The sequence below is a fragment of the Molossus molossus genome, unplaced genomic scaffold, assembly GCF_014108415.1.
Source record: "Molossus molossus isolate mMolMol1 unplaced genomic scaffold, mMolMol1.p scaffold_m16_p_21, whole genome shotgun sequence".
NCBI classification, from domain to species: Eukaryota; Metazoa; Chordata; class Mammalia; order Chiroptera; family Molossidae; genus Molossus; species Molossus molossus.
This window is the reverse complement of record NW_023425357.1, coordinates 14653085-14680293: the sequence shown is the minus strand read 5'-3', so window position 1 is coordinate 14680293 and position 27209 is coordinate 14653085. Positions and strand designations below refer to the sequence as shown.

General features: G+C 37.9%; 1 protein-coding gene across 1 annotated transcript; it reads right to left on the bottom strand.

Annotated features, from left to right (window-relative positions):
* Positions 1–892: 892 nt before the first annotated feature.
* On the bottom strand, positions 893–19878 carry LOC118638606 (zinc finger protein 527-like). Its single transcript, XM_036274655.1, has 5 exons — positions 19710–19878; positions 16827–16901; positions 13191–13317; positions 12474–12569; positions 893–2635 (listed from the first exon to the last, which is right to left on the bottom strand). The coding sequence occupies exons 2-5, from the start codon at positions 16857–16859 to the stop codon at positions 1068–1070; spliced, it is 1824 nt and encodes a 607-aa protein (XP_036130548.1). The 5' UTR covers positions 16860–16901; positions 19710–19878; the 3' UTR covers positions 893–1067.
* Positions 19879–27209: the final 7331 nt, after the last annotated feature.

Below are 27209 nucleotides of genomic sequence, written 5' to 3'. Positions count from 1 at the left end.
CCTTCACGTCGATGTTTCTCTCTCTCTCTCCCTTCCTCTCTCTCCCTCCCACTCTATCTGTACAAAAAATGGAAAAATATCCTCGGGTGAGGATAAAAAAAAAAAATATTAGTTTCCTTACACCAGATTTGCCTTAAGAAAAGTAATTCTATGTTGCTTGTAAATATAAAAATAAAGACAACAATGTAACAGTCAAAAAAAGTCATCCCTATTGTGAAAGAGTAATAAATACTAAATTAATCTTTATCAACAAATAAAATGAAGCAGTTCTCTCAGCTTTATGAAGTCTGTGTATTCAACTTTCATATATTTGTTATATAACAACATTTCTCCTTAGGATAAATAATTATGCCCTATAAAAGATCAAGGCGTTCTTACATGTGTGGCAAACATACAATATATGAGTCAGGATTCTAATTACAAGAGACAAAAATCCAGTTCAAATTAACTAAAGAAAAAAAAAAGGAAATAAATGTACTGGATCAGAAAAATGAAACAGTGAAGGATGATGCAGGCTTCAGACATGACTGGATCCAAGAGATCAAACAATGTCACCAGATTTCTGTCTCTCACCTCCATTGTCCTCTGTGTTATTTATCTTGAAAAAGCTTTTCTCATGTAATGGCAAAGGAAGCTGCTGATGAGTTTTTAACCTTACTAAATCCTTGAAACTTGCAATTCCAGAAAATGTTTCTCTTACTACCCATAATAATACCCGCAAAGGGCTCTATTGGTCCAGACAAGGCCATTTGCCAATCCCTTATTAATCACTAGGTTGAGGGAAATAATAACTGGCTGGCCTATGGCCAATTCACTGGTCTCCCTGATTAATAGTTTCACCAGAATCATATGCATTGAAGGTAAGTCTCAAAGAGGGCACAGAACAAATCACAAAATAACAGATATCTACTACTCAGGCTATTTCAAATAAGAGATGGGATGCTCATGAGCTGAAGGTTTTTCCATGTGTACTACATTAACAGAATTACTAACCAAAGAATTCACTGATATTTATTTAATAAGGACTGAATGATGACTAAATATTTTTATTCTTATACTCATTATAATCAGAGAGTTTCCCTATTGTGATTTTTCCGATGTCGTCTAAGGGCTGCAGCACAGCTAAAATTATTCCCACATTCATTACAGGTGTAGGCTTTTCCTCCAACATGAATCCTCTGGTGTAGCCTAAGGGATAAGATCTGATGGAAAGCCTTCCCACATTCATTACATTCATAGGGTTTCTCCCCAGTATGAATTCTCTGATGTTGGTTAAGGTATGATCCACAACTGAAGGCCTTCCCACATTTGTTACATTCATAGGGTTTCTCTCCTGCATGACTTCTCTTATGATGAATTAAAACTAAAGCATCACTAAAGGCTTTCCCACATTTACTGCATTCAAAAGGTCTCTCTCCAGTATGAATTCTATGATGTCGATTAAGTTGTGAATCAGTCCGAAAAAACTTTCCACATTTGATGCATTCATAGGGCTTTTCTCCAGTATGAATTCTCTGATGCTGATTAAGGTGTGAGCGATAGCCAAAGGTCTTCCCACATTCACTACATTTAAAGGGTTTCTCTCCTGTATGAATTCTTTGATGCAGAGTAAGGGCTATGCGTCTGCTGAAGGCTTTTCCACATTGATTACATTCATAGGGTTTCTCTCCAGTGTGAATTCTCTGATGTTGATTAAGGTGTGCACTCTGTCTGAAGGCTTTGTTACATTCCTTACATTCATATGGTTTCTCTCCTGTGTGAATTCTCTGATGTTCAACAAGGAAGGCATAACGGCTAAAGGCCTTTCCACATTCATTGCATGCAAAGGGTTTTTCTCCAGTGTGGATTCTCTGATGCTGAGCAAGGTGTGCACTCTGTCTAAAGGCCTTGTTACAATCCTTACATTCATATGTTTTTTCTCCAATATGAGTTCTCTGATGTTCACTGAGAAAGAAATCATGGCTAAAGGCTTTTCCACAGTCGTTGCATGCATATGGTTTTACTCCACTGAGAATTCTCTGAGGTTGAGTTAAGAATGAGCAACATCTAAAGGCATCCCCACATTCATTGGGTAATTTTCCAAAATGAGTTGTTTGACATTGAGTAAGTAATGAGTGGAAACTTAAGAGATTTAAAAAATCATTGCTTTCATAAGATTTCTCCCCTGGAGGAATTCCTCTATCTTTACTAAGGTACATACTCTGGTTGAATTCTTCATATTCATTACCAATCAAAGATTCCTTCTCAGCATGTTGTCTTTTATGCTCAGCTGGGACTGAATTTGGGGGGAACATTTTATCATGAATATCAAATTTATGTACCTGCTGTACTATGGGAACTCTCTGTCGTGTTAAAAGTAATGACTTCAAGAGAATGCTTCTCTCAGAATTCTTATATTCATTATCTCTTTTCACAGCATAGATTTCCTTAAGACTTGCCACTTGCCTGCAACGCCTCTCCTGATTTCCATTTTGCTGATCAAATGCGCACTCATATTTCCAAGCTTTTCTGAAACTGGAATATTCAAAGTCATGACTGGTAAGTCTTTCCATTACAATGCCCTGGGATATTTCCTCTTCATCATCAATGTACCATTTTGGGGATAATTCCTTAATTTCATACCAAGACTCCCAGTCTGAAAAATATCAAGAAAGCAAATGTATCTTTTTTACTTTGCAAGGAGAAATAAAACTATTATAGAAGTTGAAGAATTTAATTGGAGTAATGAGGAGAGAAGGCACATGGTTCTGACATCTCTCGAATTATGTTATGCAATTTGAACAAAATACAAAGAAAGCACAAAGAATGAAGAGAGCTACTAGAAGAAGGTATATGTGTTGGTAATGAGGAGGAGATGATTGGAGAAATAGATTAAATGTATGGCATCAAGATGTAGACAAAGTTAAATGCCAAAAAGATAAGAATTTGAAACAACAGATTAGATCATAATCACATTTTCCCTGCCTCTAGTCTTTAAAGTCTCCAGTCTATCCTGCACTATCCAGTCCTATTCATAAGATGAAAAGCTCCATGGCATAGGGATTGTTTACTTCTTTTTCTTATTGTTGCATCCAGTGCCTAGGAAAATGGTAACATTTTGTTGAATCTATGAATACTGACAGAATGCTCAACAACCTCTAAAATTTTATTAGACCAGAGGAGGGGAATTTTATTTTTTCTCAGTGTATAGAATGAATCTGGAGGTCGGCATTTCTCATCATTGAGAGAAAAATGGTGCTTCAATGTACATACTTGATACTTTCAGAACAGGCTATTGGTTGAGATAAAAGAGAAAGAAAACTACTGTTTAAAAGATTCTCTCAAAAAGAGTAAAATGAGAAAGTCCTTTTACTGTCAAACCACAATAATCAGGTAATATATTCAACTTCACAGAATCTGCTTCTAGAGCACCTAGTAGGAGAAAAAAGTCTGAGACACAGGTCTCCCTTTTAAAAACTCTAATGAGAAAGAGAAAACTTCTGTGCATAAAAATTCAATATGACACATAAAGAATTAGTAAATATGATACTGATTATGAGTATAAATGTATAAATGTCAGAAAAACAGAGATAAAACTCTCTAGCTTAGTTAAGGAATAATTCCTGGAGAACGTGAACTTGATTTTCAAGGCTTTGGTAAGGTTTCCAAAATATAGTAATTATTTCCATGATGGAGTCATTTTCATGTTTTTTTGTTTTGTTTTGTTTTTTTATCCTCACCTGAGGACACTTTTTGCATTTATCTCCTGACAGAGCAGAAGGGAGAGAGGGGAGAAAAGAGAGAGAGAAACATCAATGTGAGAGAAACACATCAACAGGCCGCCACCCACATAACCCCAACCAGGGCCGGGAACAAACCACAACCAAGGCACATGCCCCTAAGCAGGAACCAAACCCAGAAATCTCCGGTCTGCCAACCGACACTCTAACCGCTGAGCCAAACTGGCCAGGGCCATTTTCATGTTTTGATGTACTTAGTGATTATTTTAGAATGTACATGTTAGTATTCTGGGGTTAATTAACACGTCGATGTTTCTCACTCTCTCTCCCTCCCATTCTATCTGTACAAAAAAAAAAAAATGGAAAAATATCCTCGGGTGAGGATAAAAATAAAAAAAAAGAAAAAAGAAAGTAAAGCTCCATGCTAGGTCAGTACAAAATTAGAAAACAAAGAACGTATTATCCATCTGTATCCTTCTTCTTTCTAATACATTCTCTTCTTCAAAGAAAGCCCACACCCCTACCAGTTCCTCCTATGTACAACCATGTATATTATCCTCCTTGGACCCCTATCTCAACCCTGGCCTGAGGGCTTTGTTCATTTATCCTCTGTTAGGTCTACACGGTTAATATTTCTTTCTTTTTTTTTAATTTTTTTTCTTTATTGATTTGAGAGAGAGGAAAGGAGAAGGAGAGAGAGACATAGAAACATCGATGAGAACATCGATAGGCCGCCTCCTGCATGCCCCCCACTGGGGATCAGGCCCACAACCTGGGCAAGTGCCCTGACTGGGAATCAAACCGGTGACTTCTTTGTGCATAGGTCAATGCTCAACCACTGAGCCACACCAGCTGGGCTGATCTTTCTTTCTACAGAAGTACAACTACTTCTGTTTCCTCACCCACTCTAAATCTCTTCTGTATCTATCGCTCAGGACTGCTATATTCCCTTTAACTAAGAATAAATCCTCTCTACTCCAGGAAAATAACAGCTTTGTAAAACACCCAATACAATGCTGAGTTAAAGAAGCCTGATCAGAGGAGACTACAGGCATTTCTGACATGGGGGATTCTGAGGTGCCTGGAGCTCCAACCACTCTCTTAAAAGGAAAAGCAAAAAGAATATTATGGACTTAGGCAGCAAAATACTATAGCAAAAGGGTCAAAGCATGATAAACTTTGGAATCCAATCAGAACTAAATAGTAAGTAAGCTTATGTATAATGTTAGAAGAGTAAAAGTTCTTATTAGATGTGAATCTAGTTTGAAACCTAGGAGACTCTACTAGGAATTCTGAGAAAAAAAGACAAGACTTATGGGGAAATCTTTTTTATTAAAATATACTTGACATACAATATTATATCAGTTTTAGGAGTACAACACAGTGATTTGATTTATATTCCTTATGATGTGATCACCAGATTACGTTCAGTAACTATCTGGTATAAGACAATGTTATTGCAATAATATTGACTATTTTCCCTTTGCTGTACATTACATTCCTCTGATTTTTCCTTAAAAAAAAAAAAAAGGATTTGTACCTTATGGGGAAATCTTCAGAAGGAGGAGTTTGGTGCTACTGCCCCAAATATGTCCCAGTGAATAACCTAATGACACACAGACTTACAGATTGGATCTCCTTCCATAAAAGACTGTGTAAAGTTATGTTGACCTATTTGGCAGCCACTAATATATGACAATTTAAATTAATTTTTAAAAATTTAATTCAGTTTCTCAGTCATACCTAGCCGTATTTTAAGTGTTCAATAGACAAACATGGGTAGTGTATTGGGAAGCACAGTATAGATCATTTCCATCATCAAAGAATGTTCTATTAGACAGCACTAGATAGGGCTCCAGATTAATATGATAAAGATTAATTATGGTTGGATGAAGAAAAGACAGAAAAATAGAAACAGGAGTCAGTTAAACAGAGAGAGAAACAGAATACAGATTTGGATAGAGAAAAAGAATTGTGGGCAGAACTATTTTATATATCTCATTAAGCTAGGGAATAAAAATTTAAAAAGGCACCTGGATTTAGTCAAACTAGAGGAGTAGAAGCCATAATGCAAGTGGTAAGGCAACGGAAAAAAATTTGAAGTGAAAGCAATGAATAAAGATTACAATTGGTATATAATTAATTGGAAGAGAGAAGGATTATGGTATACAGAAACACTAAAAGACTCCTATAAAATTACTTTAAAGGAGATTTAAATAAAAATATAAGATATAACTGCACCAAATGAAAAAAATATGTATACATGCTTGTTCACCCCAAGTTAATTTATATTCAGCCAATTTCAATGAGAATTCCTGAATTCTGAACCTGTACAATTATGTTAAAAGATTCGTGGCAAAATGATCAATAATATAAAAGAAGGAAGAAGTTTCTAAGACCAATAATTTGACCTAAGTCTTGCATTTTAGATCTTCTTTTCATTTGTGAAAAAAACTGAACTAAGGTGATATGTGAAATTCTCTATTACTGTGGGGAAATATCAAAAGAAACATACATGAAGCATAAAAAGAAAAACTTATGGGATGCAGAGAACACAACAAAGAGGAGCATGAGTCTCCCATCCAACATATTTCATGAAAATGAAAATGGGGAAAAAAAGCTGGGGTAGTAATACTTATATTAGACAAAAGAGACTTTAAAACAAAGGCTATAATAAGAGACAAAGAAGAACACTACATAATGATAAAATAATCAATTCAACAACAGGATATAAACCTTGTAAACTTCTATGCATAAAACATAGGATCACCTAAGTATATAGAGAAACTCTTGATGAACATAAATGGAAAGACAGTAGTAGGGGATTTTAATACCTCAACTGACATAAATGAATAGATTTTCCAAATACATATTCAAGAAGGAAACAGCAGCCTTATATGACACACCAGACCAGAGAAATTTAAATAATTTTTCCAGAGCATTTCACCCCAAAGTAGCAAAATATACATTCTTTCACATGCATGTGAAACATTTTCTAAGATAGACTACATGTTAGAACACAAAATAAGTCTGAGTAAATTCAAGGAGATTGAAATCATTATCAAGTAACTTCTATGACCACAATGGTTTGAGACTAGAAATCAATTACAGAAAAAAACTGAAAAACACATGGAGGCTAAATAACATGTTACTAAACAATGACTATGATAACATTGAGATCAAGGAAGAAATCAAAAGTCACCGTCTGATAAATAAAATGAAAACACAACACAAAATTCATGGGCACAGCAAAAGCAGTCCTAAGAGGGAAACTCAAAGCAATAGAGGCTTACCTCAAGAAACAAGAAAAATCTCAACTAAACAATCTAACAGTACACCTAAAAGAACTAGAAAAAGAACAACAAACAAAGCCCAAAGTGAGCAGAAGGAAGAAAATACTAAAGATCAGAGTGAAATTACATAAAATAGAATCTAAAAAAACCCCCAAAAAACCAAAGATCAATGAAACCAAGAGCTGGTTCTCTGAAAAGATAACAAGACTGGTAAACCTTTAACTAGATTGATCAAGAAAAAAAGAGGATCCAAATGAATAAAATCAGAAATGGAAGAGGAACCAGCTAGCGTGATTCAGTTGGTTGAGCATCACCCCATGCACCTAGAGATCACCAGTTTGATTCTCAGTCAGGATACATGCCCAGGTTGTGGGCTCAATTTCCCTCTCCCTTCCTCTCTCTCTAAAATCAATAAAAAACATATTTTTCAAAAGAAATAGAAGAGAAGTAACAACTTACAATTCAGAAATACAAAGAATAGTAAGAAAATACTATGAACAACTATATGCCAACAAATTGGACAATCTGGTAGAAATGGATACGTTTCTAGAAATATACAATCTTCTCATATTGAATCAAAAGAAAAAGAAAATCTAAACAGACTGATTACAACTAATGAAATTGAAGCAGTAATAATAAATAAATAAATAAATAAATAAATAACTTCCAACAAACTAAAGTCCTGGACTGGATGGCTTCACAAGTGAAATTTACCAAATATATATATATATATATATATATATATATATATATATATATGTATATATATTTTTTTAAAGAACACAGATTCTTCTTAAACTATTCCAAAAAATTCTAGAAGGGAAAACTCCCAGCTAATTTCACAAGGCCAACATTATCCTAATTCCAAAACCAGATAAAGACATAACAACAACAACAACAAGCTACAGACCAATAGCCCTGATGAATATAGATGCTATATATCAAGAAAATATTAGAAAACTGTATCTTGCAATTCATTAAAAATATCATACACCATGATCAAGTGGGATTTATTCCTGGGATGCAAGGTTGTTCCAATATCCACAAATAATTTAACATGATACACCCCATAAACAAAGTGAAGGATAAAAATCATATGATCATATACATAAACACAGAAAAAGCATTCAAAAAATCTAACACCCATTTTTTATAAAAACTCTCAGCAAAGTGGGAATAGAGGGAACATATCTCAACATTATAAAGGCCATAAATAACAAACCTACAGCCAGCATCATACTTAATGGAGAAAAACAAAAATAATTTCCTCTGAGAACAGGAACAAGACAGGATGTCCACTGTCACTACTCTTAATCAACACTGTACTGGAAGTACTAGCCACAGCAATCAGACAAGAGGAAAAAAATAAAAGGCATCAAAATTGGAAAGAAGAAAGTAAAACTGTCTTTTTATTTGCAGATGACATGATACTGTACATAGAAAACCCTAAAGACTCAATCAAAACACTACTAGAACTGATAAATGAATTCAGCACTGTAGTAGGATACAAAATTCACATCCAGAAATCAATGGCATCTTATACACCAGTAATGAACTCTTAAAAAGAGAAACTAAAACAACAATCCTATTTACCATTGCAAAAAAAAAAAAAAAAAAAAGATACTTAAGAATAAACTTAACCAAGGAGGTAAAAACCTGTACTCAGAAAACCGCAGGACTTTGTAAAAAGAGACAGAGGAAGATATAAACAAGTAGAATAACATACCATGTTCGTGGATTGGTGGAATTAACACCATTAAAATGTCCATACTGCCCAAAGCAATCTATAGGTTCAATGCAATCCCTATTTTTTACCAATGGCATATTTCGCAGATCTAGAATACTGCAAAAATTTATATGGAACCAGAAAAGACCCTAAATAGCCATAGTAATCTTGAAAAAGAACAAAATTGGAGGGATCACAATACTGGATATCAAGTGATACTACAAAGCCACTGTAATCAGTGTTGGGAAAATTAGTCAGGTACATGCAAAAAAATGAAACTAGACCACCAACTTACACCATACACAAGAAAAAACTCAAAATGGATAAGACTTAAATTGCTCTGTCCGGTTTGGCTCAGCAGTTAAGAGCATCAGCAGGCGGACCAAAGAGTTGAAAGTTCAATTCCCAGTCAAGGGCATGTACCTGGGTTGCAGGTTCAATACCTGGCCCAGTTTGGGGTCCTGCGGGAGGCAACAAATTGATGTATCTCTCTCACATCAATGTTGCCCTCTCCCCTTCCTCCTTCCACTCTATCTAAACGTTAATAGAAAAATATCCTTGGGTGAGAATTAACAACAACAAAAAAGACTTAAATATAAGTTGTAAAACCATAAAATCTTAGCCCTGGCCGGTTTGGCTCAGCGGTTAGAGCATCGGCCTGCGGTCCGGAGAGACCCAGGTTCGGTTCCCGCTAAGGGCATGTACCTCGGTTGCAGTTTGTCCCCGGCCCTGGTGGGTTGTGCGGGTGGCAGCCACTCGATGTGCCTCTTTCACATCGATGTTTCTCTCTCTCTCTCTCTCTCTCTCTCCCTCCCACTCTATCTGTGCAAAAAATGAAAAAATGTCCTCAGGTGAGGATAAAAAAACAAAACAAAACAAAAAAACCATAAAATCCTAGAAGAAAATGTAGGCAGTAAAATCTTAGACATCTCATGTAGCAAAATCTTCACCTATACATTGCCTAAGGCAAGAGAAACAAAGGTAAAAATAAACAAACGGGACTACATCAAACTAAAAAACGTCTGCACCACAAAAGAAACCATCATCAAAATGAAAAGGGAACCCACGGTATGGAAAAACACATTTTCCAATGATACATCTGATAAAGGCAGTGGTTCTGAATACACACTTTTCCAATGAGGTCATACAAACGGTCAAGAGACATATGAAAAAATGCTTGACGTCACTAATCATTAGAGAGATGCAAATTAAACTGACAATGAGGGCCCTAGCTGGTTTTGCTCAGTGGTTAGAGCATCTGCCAGGGAACCAAAGAGTCTTGAGTTTGATTCTGGTCAACGGCATGTACTTCGATTGCAGTTTGATCCCTAGCCCTAGTCAGGGTCATGTGGGAGGCAACCAATTGATGTGTCTCTCCCACATTGATGTTTCTCTCTCTCTCTCCCTCCCTCCCTCTCACTCTTGTCTGAAGATAAATGGAAAAATATCTTTGGGTGAGGATTAAAAAAAATGACAATGAAGTACCGCCTCACACTTGCCACAATGGCTACCATCAACAAATCATCAAACAACAAGTGCTGGCAAGAATGTGGAGAAAAATGAACCCTAGTACACTGCTGGTGGGAATGCAGAATAGTGCAGCCACTGTGGAAAACAGTGTGGAGTTTCATCAAAAATTAAAAATGAGACTGCCATTTGACCCAGTGATCCCACAGTTAGGAATATATCCTAAGAAGCCTGAAACACCAATCAGAAAGAATATATGTACCCCTATGTTCATAGCAGCATTATTTATAATAGCTAAGATCTGGAAACAGCCCAAATACTCATGAATAGATGAATGGAGAGAAAAGTTGTAGTATATTTACACAATGGAATACTATGCGGCTGTAAAAAAGGAGGATCTCTTACCCTTTGAGACAGCATGGAGGGACCTGGAGATTATTATGCTAAGCAAAATAAGCCAGTCAGAGAAAGACAAATATCACATGATCTCGCTTATATGTGGAGTCTAATGAACATAATAAAATGATAAATAAAATAGAACCAGAGGCATGGAAACATGGAACAGACTAATGAATCTCAGAGGGAAAGAGGGAAGGGAAGAGGAAAGAGAATAACCAAAGAACTTATATGCATATATGTATTGCCCACGGACACAGACAATAGGATGATGGAGGCCTAGAATGGAGTGGAAACCAAGTGGTGGGCGTCAAGGGGGAATAAAAATGGGGGACATCTGTAATATTCTCAACAATAAAGATTTTTTTTTAAATCACAAAATAGTAACATAAACATATTTGTTAGAGACATGAAGAAAACACCAAAAGAAACTGAAAAAGAAAAGAAAGTGCAAAACAGAAAGGCTACCCACTGTATGGGAGAGCATAATTGCCAATGATATATCAGATAAGGGGTTAATTTCCAATATATATAGAGTGCTCATACAACTCCACAAAAGGAAGACAAAGAACCCAATTAAAAAATGGGCAGAGGAACTAAATAGACACCTCTCCAAACAGGACATACAATGGCTAAGAGACACATGAAGAAATGCTCATCATCACTAATCATCAGAGAGATGCAAATTAAAACAACAATGAGGTATCACCTCACACCTGTCAGAATGGCTGCCATCAACAAATCATCAAACAACAAGTGTTAGCGAGGGTGTGGAGAAAAGGGGAGTCTAGTACACTGCTGGTGGGAATGCAGACTGGTGCAGCCACTATGGAAAACAATATGGTGTTACCTCAAAAAATTAAAAATTGAACTTCCATTTGACCCAGTGATCCCACTTCTAGGAATATACCCTAAGAAGCCTGAAACACCAATCAGAAAGAATATATGTACCCCATGTTCGTAGCAGCACTATTTACAATAGCTAAGATCTGGAAACAGCCCAAGTGTCCATCAGTAGATGAATGGATAAAAAAGCGGTGGTACATATACACAATGGAGTACTATGCAGCTGTAAGAAAGAAAGATCTCTTATCCTTTGAGACTACATGGAGGGACCTGGAAAGTATCATCCAAAGTGAAACAAGCCAAACAGAGAAAGACAAATATCATATGATCTCACTTATTTATGTAATATAATGAACATAACAGTCTGAGGAATGGGGTAGTCCCAGAGACGTGGAAGTGGGGTACAGACTGACAATCCCCAGAAGAGGGGGTGGTGGGGGAGAGATAAACCACAGAACTTATATAGATGTATGCATGAACAGTGGACATGGACAACAAACTGGGGAGAGGGCAGAGAGGAAGGAGGGGGGGGAATCAGTGGGGGAAAAGGAGCAACATCTGTAACAAAAATTAATTAATAAAAAAAAAAGAAATTAATAAAAAGAAAAGAAAAGAAAGTGGATCCATGAGGGAAACTGGGAAGCAGGGCCAGAGACTGTCTTTTTTAAAGGAATAAATCTTGTAAAACCACTTGACTCTTTAAAAACGGTGCATATATAACTTTGGTAGTAACTGTCATAAAAATAAAAACTCTAAAAATAAATCTATAAATGTACACAATTCTGACTATAAATGGAAAAGAAAAGGTGGGAAAGAGTGGAAGTCTGGCTTTAGGCAAAAGCATTATAGAGAATATAATTTGATAGAAATAAGAAGGATAAAACCCAAGGTATAAGTGAGGTTTCTAGGGATGTGCATGCTAAAGAGATTTTAGTTTTCTTCTGGAGCCAGGGCAGCCTGCTCGCTCACCACCACTTGGGCTGAAACCTTACAACAGCCTACCCTACCCGATTCCACATCACTCACCTGTATATTGACCATCTGACATTACTCTTTCCACTATCCAAGGTTCCTTCCCTTGCTCCAATAAGGAGATCATGTTGGGCTTGGAGATGGAGAGTCCTGTTTACAGAAGAAAAATGAAATCGAGAGAGACAGACAGAATATTCTATAGCTGTTCCAGGACTCACATTCAAATCTCTTGGTCACTAGGCAAGAAAGGACATTAGAAGAAGGGCTATAGAATGGAATGATGTTTGTATGGAGCATGAAGATGAAACTTCTTCCACAGCTGTGGTTCTCAAAGTTCTAGAGCAGAAGAACCATAACCTAGGAACTTACCAGAAATACATATTCCCAGTCCCTAACCCAGACCTACTGAATCAGAAACCACAGTAGTTCTCAAACTTTCATGGGCATCAGAATCATTCAGAAGGCTCACTAAAACCTAGACTACTGGACATATTCCCAGAGTTTCTGATTCTGTAGTCTAGAGTGGGATTCCCCAATTTGCAATTTAACAATTTCCCATGCCATACTGATGCTGCTATTCCAAACCATCATTCTACAGCAAAGGGAGTTACTCATTTCTAAATCTATAAAACTACTTCAAATCACCTGGGAACAGAAGTAAAAATTCAGCTAAGCAAAGATGCCTGAGATATTCCCAATGGAGGAAGCAAAAAAAAAAAAAAAAAAAACCCAGAGGGAAGGTTTTGAGTTATGGAGGAGACACATCCTTACCAAGCCATACCAAATTCCTGTAGTTCTCCAACATGACATCTCTGTATAAATCCTTCTGAGATGGGTCCAGCCATTCCCACTCTTCTTGGGAAAAATCTATAGCCACATCCCTAAAGGTTACCAACCCCTGAAATTAAAAAATATAAATTCTTTTTACCAAGTGTTCCCATACAGTCCTAGGGGGGAAAAAAAAAGAATTCTGCCAGAGTTCAAAGTTCTAAGTGGGCCAAGGGATATCATTATTGGGGAACAAGTACATGTCCAGGCTTTTTAAACATTTTAAGAAAATGAGAAATATCAGAAACAGACTCAATCCTCGAAAATTGTACATTTTGTGAAAGAGAAAGGACATATACACAGAAAAAAATTAGCTTATAGCATAAAACATAAGTTTTATGACATGAAAATATATGAGTAAAGGCTAAGTTTTATGTTACATATACTAAATATCAGTACATTCTTATAAGGGAGAATGCTTTTATATTCCCCAAACTGGAGTATCATTTGGCTCAGAGTAGTGAAAGAAGGCCCAGAATTGGGCTTTAACAAAAGGGTACGGTCTGAAATTTAGACTCCATATGTGAGGGAAAAGTTCCAGGAGTGAATTTTGATGAAATAATGAAGTATATGTGAAGAAATTTAGATCGAAAGGTTATATAAAAAAAATCTAGGAAAAACTTACATGTCCAAAAATTAGAATTTAAGATTTACCACTGATCTATAAGCTGTGAGTAGAAGGATACATGTTTTTAAAGGTCATGTACACCAAGAGGCTATTATAAAGCCTGTCAATGTGGCTCAGTGGATTGGGCATCGTCCTATGGACTGAGAACTCCCGGTTCAATTCCCGGTCAGGGCACATGCCGGAGTTACGGGCTGGATCCCCAGTAGGGAACGTGCAGGAGGCAGCTGATCAATGTTTCTCTCTCACATTGATGTTTCTCTCTCTCTCTAAAAAAATCAATAAAAACATATTTAAAAAAAAACAAACCTGTCACATTGTAAATACTTGGGAAATATTTTCCACTTATTGAATAAATGGTAAAGATTCCTATGATACATCTATATGAAAGAAGAATACACAATGCTTAAAAATGACAGTGTTCTATTTTGCATTGCATGATCTTTTTTTATTAAAAATAATAAAATATCAAATAGTTATTCTACTCAGTAAAATATGAATAAATGTGGATAGAGAAAAAAAGCCATACAACTGCATAGTGTTGTATAACTTCCATGTGCCCTTCTATACTTCTGTGTTGTGGGAGGCTAACCTGTATTGATTGATTACATCAAGGGGCTCCTTCCCACCACAATTTTGGTTGGGTTAAGCCACATGCAAGACATGGGAGAGAGGCGAGTGAGGCACAAAATTTTTTCCCCTGGCTCCCTCCTTGTAGCACCACCCTGTGTGGTCTCTATCCTTCAATCAAAGGTCACAGTGGCTGTCAGGGGACCTCCCCACTCAGATATCTCTTTTTCTAGGTCCAGGCCTAAACTTAGTTCCCCCAGGATATAGCATTATCCTTTGTAGTTTTTCTATACACTTGTAAATAGTCCCCTTTTGAGTTTCTTGCCAGAACCTTGACTGGCAAACAGTCGATCCAATGTACTTCTAGGATGTGACCAGAGATCTAACAAAAATACCACTAGGCAATTCTACTATTCTTCCTTAATAAATTCACTTTCCCACTTCCCCACATCTATTTCATACTTTCTATCTCTTTAACCACCAGCAAGTCCTCCCCTGTTCTCACTTCCTCATCCTCTAGCCCTCCACATGTGTTTACTGACCTGTATCTGTACTCATATATTCTGCCTTCCCTCTGTTACTACAAATAAAACTCTAGGCTTCTTATCTAAGACCAGTCCTTCCACTTGTCCATACAAGGACGTTGTCTCCTCTACCCCTTATAAACATCACAGAGATATCAGACATCTCCTTTGTATTATCAGTATTTTCTCACTTTACCGGATTATTCCTATCAGTATACAAACTGATGCAATATCTTCCATCTATAAATAGATAAACAAATCCCTTTCCATGATCTCACTCTGGTTATTGTCCCATTTCTCTCTTCCTTTAAATAACGAAACTCTTCCAAAGAGTTATTTAGATCAATGATGTCCAAGAGAATACAATGTGAGCCACGTAAATATTTAAACTTTTCCAGTAGTTACATTAAAAAGGTTATATAATGCCCTGGCCAGTTTGGCTCAGCGGTTAGAGCGTCGGCCTGCGGTCCGGAGAGACCCGGGTTTGGTTCCCGCTAAGGGCACTTACTTCGGTTGCAGTTTGTCCCCGGCCCTGGTCGGTTGTACGGGTGGCAGCCACTCGATGTGTCCCTTCACGTCGATGTTTCTCTCTCTCTCTCCCCCTTCCTCTCTCTCCCTCCCACTCTATCTGTACGAAAAATGGAAAAATATCCTCGGGTGAGGATAAAAAAAAAAAAAAAGGTTATATAATAAGTAAAGTTAATTTCATAATATTTTTATTTAACCCAATATAGCTAAAATGTTATTTGAACCTGTAATAAATATAAAATTATTAATGCTTTACATTCTTTTTTGTACTCAATCTTCAAAATCCAGTATCTATTTTATACTTACATAGCACATCTCAATTCAGAGTAGTCATATATGGCTAGTAGGTACATTAATGAACAGCACAGAAAATAGAGACTCATTGTCTCTATTCTCACTTTTTTTCACCTTCTATTCTTTTAAATCTATTACAATTATGTTTTCATCCAACTACTCTATAAAGTAGATCTTTTCAAGGGTATCAGTCGCTTCCATGTCATCAAATCCAGTGGTCAATTCTCAGTATTTATCTTCCTCAGTCTCTCTCAGAAGAATTTAACTCAGCTGATCATCACCTCCTTGAAGATTTTCTACTCTTGACTTCCAGGACCCATCTCTTCTGGTTCTCCTTCTACATCAGTCCTTCTCAGTCTCTTTTGCTGGTTCCTCTTCTTCTTGTCAGCCTCTAAATGATGACTGTCCTAAACTCAGTCCTTGGACCTCTTTCCTATCTACATTTACTACAATCCTACCCTCAAAATAATCTTGCCTGGCTGGTGTGGCTCAGTGGTTGCGTGTCAACCCATGAACCAAGAGGTAGCCAGTTCAATTCCCAGTCAGGACACATGCCTAGGTTGTGGGCCAAATCCCCAGTGGGAGCATGCAAGAGGCGGCCAATCCATGTTCTCTCTCTCTCTCCCTTCTTCTCTCTCTAAAATGAATAAAGAAAAAAAAATTTTGGAAAAAAAAAAACTTACTCCCTGCTTTCACAGAGGTAGTTCCTTGCTTCAATATCACTTCCTCAGAAAGGCCATCCTTGACCTCCTATTTAATAAGGTACTCAATAATCACACTTTGTCCTTTGTTTCACTTGCATTCATCCCCAATACAATAAATCATGATCCACCTAAAGAGAGTTCTGTTTCGTCACACACTTGAGTACAACATTGAGTAAAAGAGATACTAAATGTTTTATGGAAGGATTATATGAACAAATGGTGGAGAGAGAGAAGTGGAGACAGTGTTCACTGGGCTATCTGACTCTCTTTGTAGTCCAAAGCCCTAGAAAATGAGATAGAATTTCTAGAAACAAAGTGAAAAACCTCAACTTACCTGGGACATGGATTTACAAAGTCCAACAGCCATTTCTCTTTCCGACTTCAATTTTCTCTTCTGGGGAACAAAGTCCTGAGAAGGGAGAGTTAAGGAAGAAAAAATGGCAGACCATCCCTATGTTGCTGATCTGAGACTTACAAATATGGAACTATTGCCTCTTTTATGGTCCCCACAGCCTCAGCCCTACCCACTTCCAAGATCAGAGAAAAAGGCCAAAGCTGATATTAATCCCTGAAGTCCTGATTGATAACAAGAAAATACAGCTTGAGTTCACCAAAATCTAAAGTCCATCCTGTGGCCAACAAGGAAGTTTATGATCTGGCTGTGGCTACCCCTTAGACCTCATCCTACCTTTCTCCCCCTTGCTCACCCCACTCTAAGCACACAGGTTTCATCACAGCTCCTCAAACACTGTGTGCACTTTCTTCAAGGCTGTTTGTTGCCTTTGCTTTTCCTTTTGCCTAGACATGTCTCAGTCACTTTCTTCATTCCTATCTGTGCTCACCATATCAGAGGGACGTCCCTAAAAATTCAATCTAAAGAGAACTTCACTTCTAGTCTTTTTTTCCTTATCTTGATTTATTTTTCTTCTTAGCATTTAACACCATCGAATATGTTACTTATTTTATTCCTGATCACTGTTTTCAATTGAAGTCAGATCTTTCCAATCAATAGTGTAAGATCTAAGAGATCTAGGATTTGTTGGGTCCACTGGTATATCTCTAGTGCTACAATAATGCTAAAAACCATTGTTAAGTGCTAAAAGAGTATTTGATAAGTGAATAAATAAATCTTCCTGTGCCTCCTGTAACACAGTGATGCTATTAGATATATTGTATATGTCATTATCTTATTTAATTTTCACAAAACTGCAAAGGTAGGTGTCATTATCCCCATTTTACCAACAAGAAAAATTGAGATTCAGAAAGCTTAAACAACTCAAAGTCATAAGAGTCAGAATGTAGTGTGACCAAACACTGGTTCTCTTTCACGAGACAACAATGTTTGAATGGGAAATAGTCAACATAAACTGAGAAATCAATGCCATATATTACTTAGAGAAGCATCTTTAGAGATAGCAGATGTTACCATTATTATTCTACAGAAATTCAGCCAGAGGCAATCATTGCCAAATTTTAACACTAAACCAATAACAATCTCCACAGCCTCAAATACATTCCTTACACTCTCAGAGCCAACATTTCTTCAATTCTAAAAATGATAATAGTTGTGTTTGACCTAGAATTTAGGATACATGACCACCTAATTCTGGGCTACTCTGCACAAGCCAACTTAGTCTCTAACAAAGTTACTTCCTTAGTGCAATGCAGTTTGAAATTGTCCATAAAAGTCTCTGTAACCTGAGAGGAGGTTTGAAGTCTTCTCAGCATCTGAGAGTTCTAACTAGTATCTGCATAAAAGAAATGTATTTAAAATTTCTGTTTGCAAAGAGCTGAGTATCCCTTGGGTAACATTTTCCATATTTGAGATGAACCATCTGAAAGGAACTTGTGTTAAAGACTTGGGCAGTATATAGCCCTCAACCAATTCACAGACTCTGCACTCCTTCACTCATTGCCTACGTGACCTTGGGCGAGTTAATCCACCTCTCAGAAACTTTTTTCCCTTTTATGCCAAGATGTATGAGCCAACTCCTGGCATAGAAAAGTACCATGCTTGTTTTCACTTAGATTATACATACACATTTGGAAAATAAATGAGAATATTTTTCTTCATTAACTGACAAAGTCAGAACCAAAAATTTAGTTCTCTTAATACATCAGAAAAAAAGCCATGGATCATCAACCTCTCTTAGCGCCAATCATGAAAGAGTTTGTCAAGAAAAATGCTAAAATCTCTAATTCCATGGCCTAAGGAGAGGAAGACTCAGCTCTCTGGTTGGGCTTTCCTACCCCAGAGGCAGCCAATTTGAGGATGATCTCCCCACCATGTTTTCAGACTGGGTCCTGTGATTCACAAAGGGACTGAAGGAAGAGACCCAGATTTAGTTCCCATGTCCCAAAGGTTCCTAGTCCAAGACCACTGACAATCCTCTCCAACATCCTCAGAACCCAGGACCCCCATTTTTCACTTTAGTAATTAAAAGCAAGGACTCCAGAGCCAAACTGCATGGCTTCAAATTCTAGTTTTGTCACTTATTAACTGAATGAACTTGGGAAAGTAATTTTAATCTTCCTGTGGCTCACAATCACACACTGAGTCATACATACACTAATTCTCACCCAATCACACAAATACACACGGTCAAATAATCACACCTGTAATGTCATACACATACACAGTGGCATTTACACAAAGTTAGAGATGATGACACACAGCCACTCCAACAGAGAGACAGTCGCACACAATCACACACCGTTACATACCACACAAGGTCACACATTCTATCACAATTACTCATACAAAATTATACCTGCAGAAATAGATGGTCGTGGGCACACCTGCTGCACACACATTCAAACACAATTATATCCACAGAGGCAAGTGGTCAAACACACACACACACACACACACACACACACGTCACACCCTTAGTCTCTCAGAAATCCATACGCAATAACACATACTTGTACCTGCAGAGACAGTCACTCACACACACACACACATTCTCCAGCTTTATACCGGAGTAGACAGTAACCGTCGAACACAACCACAATCTCACACACATTCACACACACACACACACACACGGTGACACACAAAATCACATTCTGTCACACCTGCAGTTTGTCACATAGTTACACATAATGACACAGTCTCCCTAATGACACCCGCCTGGTCACCGTCCCGTCCCAACCGGTCCACCCCCCAAGCCTGTCGCTGACCTCTTGCTCCCGCGAGAAGCCAGGCCCAACTCACCTTCTGGCACCGCGGGTTCTGGAAACCCAACTAGCGAACCAAGACCCGCGACGTCGCCCCCTAGACTCCCCAGCGGCGCGGAGAGGGGCGGAAGCTGAGGCGCGCTGGACCCTAGAAATCTGCGGGGAAAACATCCAGCTGCAGGAACTGGGACTATCTACTCAGCTTTTCCTTGCGACTCCGCGAACCACGAGTCCCAGAAGGCTTCGCGCCGTGACGTTCTTTGCAGAACTACATTTCCCAGAGGGCCCAACGCCGGGCTCTACTTTGCGCATGCGTTACAGGCAGCCAATCGCTTAGGGGCGGGTACCCGAGAGCTGAGTGCCGCTCAGGGCGAACCTGGGCGACTGTGTGTGAGGAAACGGCGAAGCTGCGAGCGTCTGTGACTGTTTGCTTAGGTGTGGCCGTTTTTTGTGCGTGTCTGCCACTGCACACTTTTGTGCTTGCGCACCAGGGGGCGGTGGGTTCTGTTGGTGCTGAGAGTTTCTGTATTTTAAATTACGTCCTGTCTGTCAGGCAGACTGTATGACAGACTGTGGGTCTGTTGCGACGAGAATGTGGGTGATTGTGGTTGTGGGAGTACTGTGGCTGACTTAGGACTTGACCGGTTCTGTACCTCTGTTGTTATCCCAGAGGTCGCAGTTTACCTGTGTCACGCAGTTTACCTAGTCTTGCCTTTAGGGTTGAATCCGTGGAAGAAGCCTTGATGTGTCTGTGTGTGTGACCGTTTCCAGATCTGACTGTTCTCCCATCCCCACCCCATCCCTCACTCCCAGCCATGGGCGGGGCCACTGTTAGCTTCCTTTTTATATCCTTTTTCTACTTGTACCTGATGTGATGTGGGCACAGAAGGGTAATTAGATTCCATTTGTAGGGAGATGCTCATTTGCACCAAAGCCGTTTATGTTGCAGCCAGTAGCTCTGGAGTTTCTCTTGCTGCTGCTTCAGTCTTTTCACTTTACAACTTTAAGAAACTGCCCACAGTCAGGAGGACACACGTGAGTCCATGAGTGATGTTAAAAACAGAGCTGGACAGTAGTAGAAGTGGGAAAAAAAAAAAGATTTTATTGAGGAACTATTTCAATAGGGGACAAAAGGCCAGTATAGAACTGGGCCCAATTCCAAATACAGTGAGAACAAGTGGGAATTTACAGGCAAGGAACAAGTTGGGGAGGGCGGGAGGTGTCAGTGAATGGAAAATTACTAAGAGGAGACATAAGGGTAGGGAGGAATTCTTGCTGAGAGGAGGCCAGGGTGATCATACATCACCTGGGTGGGTAAGGAATTTAATTAGTTATTGTGATCAAATATCAAGAACTCTGGCAAAACCGATTTGACAGAATTCTTGCTAAAACAGATCATACAAAGGGAAACACTGAAGTCAAAAGGTTGAAGTCAGGTTGAGAAGTGTGTTCAGAGGAGCCTGACTAAAGTTTGATCAAGGAGACAGTCAGTGAAAGTCCTAAAAAAGCAGCATTCTTCCCCATCACTAGACCCTGGAAGATCTGGAAGGTGCACCCAAGTCAAGACCTAGGTAAGTAGGGATATGTGGAAGCAAGTTCTTGAGAACCCACCCTTGGAGAATAATCTCTCTAATCCGCTCCCCACAAAGATCCCTGGCTAAGGCCAGAGAGTCATGAACAAAGGGAGTCTGGATACTAGGGCTGAAGTGATTTGCTGTTTATGAAATTGTGCATTGTTACTTTCAGAAAAAAGCCAGCAGATGTTTTTTGTTAATCCTGACCCAAGGACATTCTTAAGTTGATTTTTTTAGATAAAGTGGAAGGGAGGGAGGGGAGAAACATTGATGTGAGAGAGACACATCAATAGTTTGCCTCCCACATGACCCTTACCTAGGCTGGGATTAGAACCTGCAACCCAGATACATGCCCTTGACGGGGAGCCACCCACTTTGAAGGCCTCCGTCAGGGCCTCAGGCAGTGAGTTGCAGAGATAGAAGGGGACAACGAACTCTCCTCCATCCCAAGAGCCAGTGCCACCCCAAGCTGATGGGACAGCCTTGATCTGTTCCTCCAAGCCCCACTCGCACCATCTGGCAGGTGCAGCATTGCAGCACCTGTGTAAAGGGATCACAATTCAGAACTGGGAAATCTGGCATGACTCCCTTAGAGCTGCCCTTCAGGAGCTCTGGTGGGGTGCTGCTGAGCTAGAAGGCAAATGCATTGTTCCCTTCCCAAGGGCCCAGGGCCTGACCCATCGCCAACAAAGGGCTACCTGGATTAGCATTCTCAAAATCGGCTGGTATCACCTGCCAAGAGCAGTCCCACAGGGGGAGGGAAGTGCAAACCAGAACCGTGACATTTGGACATTTGGAGCAACCCCTTCAGAGGCATCCATCAGGAGCTCTAGCAGTGAGCTTCAGAGACAGAAGGGAGTGACAAGCTCTCTCCCCTCAAGAGCCGGTACCACACCAAACAAATGACAAGTAATGGCAAAGATGTGGAGAAAAGGGAACCTTTGTGCACTGTTGGTGGGAATGTACACTAGTGCAGCCACTGTGGAAAACAGTATGTTTCCTCAAAAAATTAAAAATGTAACTGCCTTTTGACCCAATGATCCAACTTCTGGGACTATATCCTACGAATCCCAAAACACCAACTCAAAAAAATATGTGCACCCCTATGCTCATAGTAGCATTATTTACAATAGCCAAGACCTAGAAATAGCCCAAGTGCCCATCAGTAGATGAGTGCATAAAAAAAGCTGTGGTATATTTACACAATGAAATACTACACGGGCATAAAAAAGGAGGAACTCTTACCTTTTGAGACAGCATGGATGGACCTGAAATGTATTATGCTAAGTGAAATAAGCTAATTAGAGAAAGACAAATACCATATGATTTCACTGATATGTAGAATCTAATAAACAAAATAAACTGACAAACAAAATAGAACCAAAGGCATGGATACATAAAACAGGCTGTCAGTTGTCAGAGGGGATGGGGGAGAAAGGGTTGGATGAAAGAAGGTGAAAGAATTAGCCAAAGAACATATATGCATAACCCATAGATACTGAGAACAGTGTGGTTATAGCCAGAGGGAAGGGGGAGTGGGTGATGTTGGTGGGGGAGGGCAGGGGAGAATGTTGATATCTGTAATAATGTCAACAACAAAAATAAATGCTTAATATTTCCTTAATTCTTGTATTGCAAGCCCATTGATTAAGTTGCATTATTTAACAGATATCCATAGCACTCTAGAAATGTGACTTCCTGATTTATATATTATATGAATTCTGATTTCACCTCCCCTAAATAAAGGAAAATATATTCTGATGCAGTAATTCAATGTGTGGTCACATGAGTGAAATTTATGGTAAAATCAAGACACAAAGAAAATATTAGAGAGCGCATTGGGTGCTTTACTATTTTTGTCTGTTCAGCTATTTCAATAAGGTGAGAAGAGCCAGGGGAAATAGGTAGGAAAAAAAATCACCCACTACTGTAAAAAAAAAAAAAACAAATAAAAAAGTACAAAACAATTTAATAGAGATAGGATAATTTCTTCAACAAATAGTTTTAAAACAATTAGATATCATATGCAAGAAAGAAAGAAAGAAACCCCAGCAGTCCAAGTGTCCATATCAGTAGATGAGTGGATAAAACAGCTATGGCACATTTACACAATGGAATACAACTTGGCTTTAAAAAGGAAAATTTTACCCTTTGAGATAGCATGGATTTTGACCTGGAGGACATTATGCTAAGTGAAATAAGCCAGTCAGAGAAAGACAAATACCTTATGATTTCACTCATATGTGGAATTTAGTGAACAAACTAAACTAACAAGCAAAATAGAGACAGACTCATAGATAGCAGGAAGACAGCTGTGTGTGTATGGGGCGGGGTGTTGAATGTGAAGTTATGGAGGGATAGAGCAAAAAAGGAAAAATAAAAGAGGACGAACTCAAAAAGAGCAAACCTCAACCTAAATCTTATACCTTAAAAAAAACTCAAAATGTATCATAAATGAGGCAATTTTCATGTTAAACCTAAAAAATGTTGTGCATCTGAAAAAAAATGAAAACAAAATACAATATTTTTAGGATGCAAGTAACTGATAAAGACTTTGTGTCCAGAATATATTATGAAACTAAGTATTAAAAAAAATATTGACCACACCCAGTGGCAGTGAGGTGAAGTGAGTTGGCCCTCTACTTCATCAAGAGGGTATTGTCATCCAGGATGAACCATGCCTGCCCAGAAGCAATGAAGTAGAACTGGCAACTTATCATCCTTCCCCATGTTATCAGGGACCAATGGGGAGCTGAACTTCCACCACTATCCAACAAGCTGTAGTAACAAGGTGGTGCTACTCAGCACTGTTTTCTCTTCTTCATCTTCTTCATCCCTGTCTCAACTGGGCTGGTAGGAGAGCTAAACTACCATTCCTACCCACTAAAAATTAGGTGGGTGTCAGTGTTCCACTTTTTCTTGGGTGGAGTCAGTGGGACCCAGCAGGGAGCTGAACAACCACCCACACCTGGATCTTCAAGCGACACGCAGAGTGACTTCCTGAAAAAAAAAAAAAAAAGGTTAAATAGGACCTAGAGTCTCATAACACAGCAATCAACATTTCCAGGATAGAACTGAAAATAATCATAGCAAGAAAGATGATCATCTCAAACTGAATGAGAAAAGATAATTAAAAGACATCAACAACCCTGGCCGGTTTGACTCAGCGGTTGGACCGTCGGCCTGCGATCCAGAGACCCGGGTTCGGTTCCCGCTAAGGGCACGTACCTTGGTTGCAGTTTGCCCCCGGCCCTTGTTGGTCATGCGGGTGGCAGCCACTCGATGTGTTCCTTTCACGTCGATGTTTCTCTCTCTCTCTCTCTCTCTGTTCCTATCTCTCCCTCCCACTCTACCTGAACAAAAAATGGAGAAATGTCCTCGAGTGAGGATAAAAAAAAAAAAAAAGACATCAACACCTGTATGACTGGGATTATCTGACAAGGAATTTAAAACAACAATCATAAAAATGCTTCAATAAACAAATCATATATATACTTGAAACAAATGAAAAAAATAGAAAATTTAGCATGGAAAGAGAACATGAGAAAAAATGGAATATTTTGAACTGGAAAATACAGTAACCAAGTTGGAAGAGTTAAGTTGCTCAATCTATGCTTCAGGGGGTGTGACAGTGGGCTATTCAAGTTTTTAAAAATTTATCTTTATTGTTGAAAGTATTACAAATGTCAAATTTTAAGAGAAGTTATTCTAGTAAAAGATTGAGGACCCTTTTATTTTATTATGCAAAAATACAGTAACCAAAATAAAAGACTCAATGCATGTGCTCAAGAGCAGAATGAGAAGACAAAAGAAAGTATCAGTGAACTTGAACACAGAACAAGAGAAATTACCCAATATGAACAACAGAGATGAAAAGTATGCTGAGTCCTACAAAGAAACAGGAAAGATTGTGAGGCTGAAAAAGCACTCAAAGAAATAATGGCAGCAAATTCCCCAATTTTGGCACTAAACATAAGCCTACAGATTCAAGAGGCAGAGCAAACACCAAACAGGATAAACACAATGAGATACGTGCCAAGAAACATCATAATCAAACTTCAGAAAGACAAGAAAAATTTTTTGAAAGAAATGACACATTACCTATAGAGGAATAATGATACTGTACTATAGTTATGCAAAATGTTACCATTAGGAAAAACTGGATGTAGGGTACACAGATTAAATAGTACTATGGGGTATTATTTCTTTAACTTCATATAAATCTATACTTATTTCTAAATAACAAGATTTTTGAAAGTCCTTGTAGAAAAAAATAGACAAAATATATAAAAGGGCTATTCACAGAAAAGGAAATTTGAGTACCAAAAATATTTGAAAGGCTTCAATATACAATGGCTGTGGTAGTGACCTTTCACACTCACTGGGCCCTTAACTGACAAATATTAAATCACAAGCATCTGCATCCCCATTTAAGGATCCAGAAACCAAAGAAACCTTTGTTGAGATACGCTGAAATTGCTTCTGCTCTGATGTGGGCAATGATCCTTGGGCTTGACATTTTAGAACCTTAATCACATTTTATAGTATGAATGGATGGTCTCTTCCCCTCAATTTGAAACCAGCCCAAATGCAGGCAAATTTTTTCCACTGAATGGAGAGTCAATTATCCCAAATACTGAATATTTCTTTTGTTATTTTACTACTTTCAACTAGGGAAAAATAGTGTTTAAAATAAAAATTGAATTGTTAAAAAAGCTGGCCTCAAACAAATGCAATATAGTGCTGAGTTTTATCATCCTAATTAACATTATGAGGACACAGTAAGCAAAACATTATCTTAATTTAGGTTTGGTTTGTGTATTAGCAAAGATAATTCTCTATAAATGTTAGCATTTGATTAAAAAAATGAGAATCCATTTAAGAATTGTTTCTATGGGTCCAGGTTTCTTGCACCAACTCGATTCTTTTTTAGAAAACTAGGTAATAAAGAAAGGCAAGAAATAATACAAAAGCAACATAATTTTGACAATCAGATTTGTTACCACTGTAATTTTCATTCATCAAGAAATATTACAGGTAAATATAACTGCTCCTTCAAAACATTTTCCACTTCCCAAAAGTGAAATCCACAGTAATATATGGATCCATGGTCAACACACACTACTGTTCTTCCCATTATTTTATTTATACAAAAATATCAAGTTTTAGTGTACACTTTGCTTTTTATTAATATTATATATTGTGATCTATCCATGTAACTATGTCAAATTTGTATTCTGTAAATACTGTATTCTATCACAGAAATAATCACATATCAATCTATCTACTAATAGAAATTTATGCTATGTCTAATTCACAGTAATACAAACCATAATACAGTGAACTTATATATCTTTGTGCATATATGTAGGTGCTCTAAAGACAATACACCAAAATAGAATAAAGTGAGCACATATATCTCTTTGTGCACATGTGTGGGTGCCTCTGAAACCAATATACCAAAATAGGATTGATCCATATTTATGTGTGTGTGTGTTTAATCCTGTTACTCTAAAGTAATAAATATATTCCATTTGCATCAGTTTTAGAATTCTGCCTTTTATATTGTTTGTTAATTTATTTGCATTTTATTTTTATATATGGTATAGAGAGCTAACGGCTTTTATTAATATGAATCTTCCATTTATTAAATAGGTCATCCTTTCTCCAATAATTTCCATAGCAGTATCATACAGAAAATCTGCGTATCTTTCCTCCAATCCTCAATTTGTTTCCACCAATTTATTTACTCATCAAGAACATACTGTTTAAATGACACAGTTTTAAATAAAGTATATGATATCTAGTATATTTTTATTTTTCACACTTTTTCCAGCTCTTTGTAATCCTTTATATTCCAATATAAAATTTGAAATCAGTTTGTAAAATTCTTAAACTATAACTAATGAAAACTCTGAGTGGAAGTATTTTATAAGTAATTTAGAGATATGTGAAAACAGTTA